The sequence below is a fragment of the Suncus etruscus genome, chromosome 19 (assembly GCF_024139225.1).
Source record: "Suncus etruscus isolate mSunEtr1 chromosome 19, mSunEtr1.pri.cur, whole genome shotgun sequence".
NCBI classification, from domain to species: Eukaryota; Metazoa; Chordata; class Mammalia; order Eulipotyphla; family Soricidae; genus Suncus; species Suncus etruscus.
The window spans coordinates 8,141,683-8,145,972 of record NC_064866.1 but is presented as its reverse complement, the minus strand read 5'-3'; the positions used below and the strand labels follow the sequence as shown (position 1 = coordinate 8,145,972).

The window sequence follows — 4,290 nt, the reverse complement described above, 5'->3', positions numbered from 1 at the left end:
CAAACATCACACACACATACACACAGAAAGAAGCTACTCTCCTTATAAACAGTTTGTACTTTCCAGACACTACAGATAAGAATAACGACACTTTTTTTAAAAAACTATAATCGTGAAGTGCTAGAGTTTCTGATCTCACAACAAAGGAACCTTTCAAGAACATCTTAATATATAAAATATGTTTAGAAACAGGGAGAAGTGGGAGATTTGTTATACAAGTGCAATAGAATTAGATCCAAAAGAAAAGACCACAGTATCATCTCAACAAACACGTAAAAAGTTAGACTTAATTATTTCACAGGAAAAAGTGTAAACACTCGACTATAAATAAATTGGCACAGCGTATCCAAAGTAAAAGTATCACCACTCTGAAAAATAAATGTCTTAAAAAAAATACTCTACTCCTTCTAACATAAATAAAAATAGGTTGTTTTGTTTTATTTTTGTTAAATCTAACTGCACCTATAGTTCCACATGTTTAAGGTCACAAATAGATGTTTTTTTGGATATATAAAGGGGCACTTCGCCTGAAAAGCAATCAAATATTAAATTCTCCATTTAAATATGGATATTCCTGTCTACATGAGTATTATACCTTGGGGTTCCAATCTCACCAAACTCACATCTTCCCACCCTAGGGTGTTCTCCATGTCTGTTTTCAGCCTCACCAGGCACGAGGCTGGTCTGTTTGACTTGATTTCCAACATAATCTTTCTTTTTTTTTAAAAAACAGAATGGGGAAAGTTTTCTTGGTTGGCCTTCCAAATTTGCTTTTTGAAACCTCGACTTGGAGGGATGGAGGGAGAAGTCCTCCCTTGCCTGTAATGTTGGGCGACTTATCAGATAAGAATAATTTCTGATCAACCTATCTATCTAGCCCTCTTTTGAAACAAGAAGATAGGGGGGGGAGAAGATTAAAGTAGGGGAGGACTTAAAGTCTCCAGAGAGCTAAAGCAAACAACCCTTAGAGGGATCCTAACACTGGAGGAGAAGCCAAGGGAGCTAGGCACCCCCCAGAAGGAGCTTCTTTTGCAGGGCCTGGACAATGCTCCCCATGCAAGACCCCTCATTTTGCAAGTTTGGAGGGCTCTCCAGACAAGCCCACCTCCCCTGTTGGACCCAGCAGGCCCTAGAGGCCACCGTGGGAGCTTCTCGCTTCCGTACAAGTCCTTCTTGGCCACCCTCTCCTCCATCCCCGCAGGGTTCCAGGGGGGTTTGGCACCGGCTGCAGGGCGCACGGGGCGCGCAAAAAACGCCTCCTCTACCTACTACACATCCAGAACGTGGTTGAGATAGGAGATGTAGCAGATGGCGAGGCGCAGGATCTCGATTTTGGAGAGCTTCTTGTCGGGGGGCAGAGTGGGCAGCAGCTTGCGGAGCTCGGCGAAGGCCAAGTTGAAGGCCTCCACTCGGATGCGCTCCCGGGTGGCGTGCGCCGAGCGGTACTTGGCCGTGGCGCGCCGGCGGCGTCGCTTCTCCTCCCGGCTCAGCTGCTGGGGGTGCGGGTAGAGGGTCCCCCGGTTGCCTCCTCCCTTGCCATCGCCCTCGACCTCCTCCACCGGCTCCAGGTCCGACACACTGCCTAGCACCTTGGCATCTGCCCCTCCGAGCGACTCCGGATCCGAGTGCGAAGAGCTGGGGTGATCCGAGTCTGCGGCTTGGTCCGGACTCAGCATCATTTTGGAGGCTGGAGAAGAAAAGAAAATAAATATATGTCAATCAATAAGAACCATCAGGGGGTTCCCTTTCGGGTTCGGTTCGGTTCGGCGCAGCAAGCCCCAGCCCCAGCCAAAGACGCAGGGGAAAGAGAGAGCCGGACAGGACGCATGGGGCTCTCCACAGCTGTTTCTGCAGGCCAGGTCGGTCCAGAATGGAAGTCGCAAATGGAGTTCAGAACCTCCACTGGACCGAGAGACCCCTGGTTAAGCTGCCACCCTCGCGTCTTCCCAGCAAACCACCCTCCCCAAACCAGGGCGCATCCAGGCTGGGCGTGGTGGGGCAAGGAGAGAAGACAGTGCCGCCCGCCTGGAGGGCCTGGGGTTCTCCAGGCTTCCTCTGCTCCAGGGGAGCCCCCAGGTGATGGAGTTGGGGTCCACCCCCAGCCCCAAGCTCGCTCTCCGGATTGCAAATTGAGTCGATGGCCCGAAAGATGAGGAGAAGCCAGGCAAGGCAAGGTTGGCACCCCCCTCCCCTTTCTTGCGCCCCTCTGCAAGAATAAAGAACCCACTAAACAAACGTGGAGTCGCCTTTCATCACACAGGGACTCTTAATGTCCTCCTAGGCGCCCGGAGTACCATCTGTCACCCAGACAGCCGTGCGCACTGGGGACCCGGGGACTTGGAGACCCTGGAAAGACAATGCGCACAGCAACCTACAAACCTTCTTTGGGGAAAGCGCCCGAGGCCGGGTCTGGGCTGGGGGAGAGGCTTGTAAGGAAAGGTTCAGGGGGTGGGTTGGAAAGTGATAGGGGACCCCCCACCACCAGAGCTGCTGCACCGCAGGCAAAGTTCAGGGGTTCTGAGTTGGGGACCCACAGATGTTCAGGGCCTCCAGGCCCGAGCCGACCTTCTGTCCTGCGCCTTTCTTAGTGGAACAAACCCTCATGAAAAGGATGGACCCTCCCTGGCATAGATTGGCCTGGCTCAGAGCCTCTTAGAAGGAGCCTCCAGCAACCCCAGGCTTCGGGGTTGGGGGAAAGTGGGGGTACGGGCAAGAAGGGAAGGCACCTGCGAGTGCCAGGCCACGCGCCCCGGTGCTGCAAGGCTGGACCTAGGTTCTGCAAGTCCTAAGCCCGCTGCGGGAGAAGAGTCTTTGCTTCTAGAGAAACAAAAGCCTTGGGAGGTGTGGGGAGGTGTGATGCGCTCCAGCACCGCACTGGCTTAGGAGCGACTTTGGCTCCTAAACGGATTTCTATTTCCCTGGTAGGAAAAGGGGTACCTCTAAGGCAAAATAAAAACAAGCGATCCGAATTTCGTGGGATTCCCTCCGGGCATTTGGAAGGGTGCATTTATAAACAAGAGCAACTCGCACCAACACAATCGGCTGAAAAGGGCATACATAAAAAGGCGAGCAACGGAAATAAAAAAAAAAAAAAACAATCACAACAAGGCACAGCATGATTGTAGTTTGATTTTTAAAGAAAAAGAAAAGTTCCTGGGTTGCTCTTGAGCAAAAGCATTTTATATTTTTTTCCTCCAGATTCAGAAAAATAATCACAGAAAGCATGTAGTAAGTGCATTTCATTTTTTTTACCATCTCACAGAAATAGATCTAAAGATTCAATAGAAATTATTATCTAATTTACTTATGAACTTGGGGGATGATTTAAAGAAGTCTTACCTTGTAAAAGCCTTTCTGGTAATCTTTTTTCCAATCTTTCAGAGTTAAGATTCCAGGAAAGAGCGGGGTGGGGAAGAAATTCCGAAATATATTAAAAGCAGCACATCTTTATGATATTCAAACAGGAAAACGCAGCTGACATCTCGCTGATCTATCTCCACGGCGAGGAAGGGTAATAGCTCAGCAGATGGACGCAGGAGTGATTGTTCACTTCGTTGAGAGATTAAAAAAAAAAGTCTTTTTCTTTTTAATTGTTCTCAAATATTTCCGGGAATTCGTTGTCACTTTTTATTTATTTATTTTTTTTAAACGAAGTGCTGAAAAGTCGCGTGCCTCTTTTCTTCTTTTGGGTCTCTATAAATAACAAAAGAGATGCAGAAATAACGAGAGTCACCTCAAAGGACTGATGCCTTCACTTTCTAAGAGCGGAAGAATCAATAGGAAAGATGCTTAAGATAAGATTCCGCTCTCCTTGGACTCTTTTCCATCCCTCAAAAAGAAAAAAACAGCTGAGCAGAAAGTGGGAAGTGCAAAGAGCAGAGATGCGTCCTTGTTCAGAAGTGATTTTTTTTTTTTTTTGGAATAAGGCTTTGTTCAGCTGATGTCTCCCCAGTTCCAGAAACACAATACTGAAACTCGGGGGGCCTCTCTTTCCTCTTTCCTGCTTTATTTATATGTTGCCTAAACAGACACTTATTTCCAGTTTCAAAGTCTTTCAAGGCTCGGTTCCCTCTTCCCCCACCCTCCCCAGCCAATCCCTTTTTTACCTTATAGAAAAATACATAAGGATCAATGGCTTGGTGATGTTTGGAGAAGGGTTGATGAAAAGTCTCCCAAAATAACCGTACAGAGAAGCAGAGGAAGCCTGGAGAGGGTGGGAGAGGAGGCAGGCAGGCCGGTGGCTTCTTGTTTCTCCTGGTACCAATTGATTCCGCCTGGAGATGGTGGAAG

The 4,290-nt window shown here is 48.4% G+C and overlaps 1 protein-coding gene across 1 annotated transcript; it reads right to left on the bottom strand.

Annotated features, from left to right (window-relative positions):
• Positions 1–914: 914 nt before the first annotated feature.
• On the bottom strand, positions 915–3,558 carry NHLH2 (nescient helix-loop-helix 2). The gene is made up of 2 exons (XM_049765954.1): positions 3,340–3,558; positions 915–1,687 (listed from the first exon to the last, which is right to left on the bottom strand). The coding sequence occupies exon 2, from the start codon at positions 1,677–1,679 to the stop codon at positions 1,269–1,271; it is 411 nt and encodes a 136-aa protein (XP_049621911.1). The 5' UTR covers positions 1,680–1,687; positions 3,340–3,558; the 3' UTR covers positions 915–1,268.
• Positions 3,559–4,290: the final 732 nt, after the last annotated feature.

What these genes read in the sequence shown, in the direction of transcription:
- NHLH2 (XM_049765954.1), bottom strand. Translation starts at nt 1,679, where the DNA reads ATGATGCTGAGTCCGGACCAAGCCGCAGACTCGGATCACCCCAGCTCT.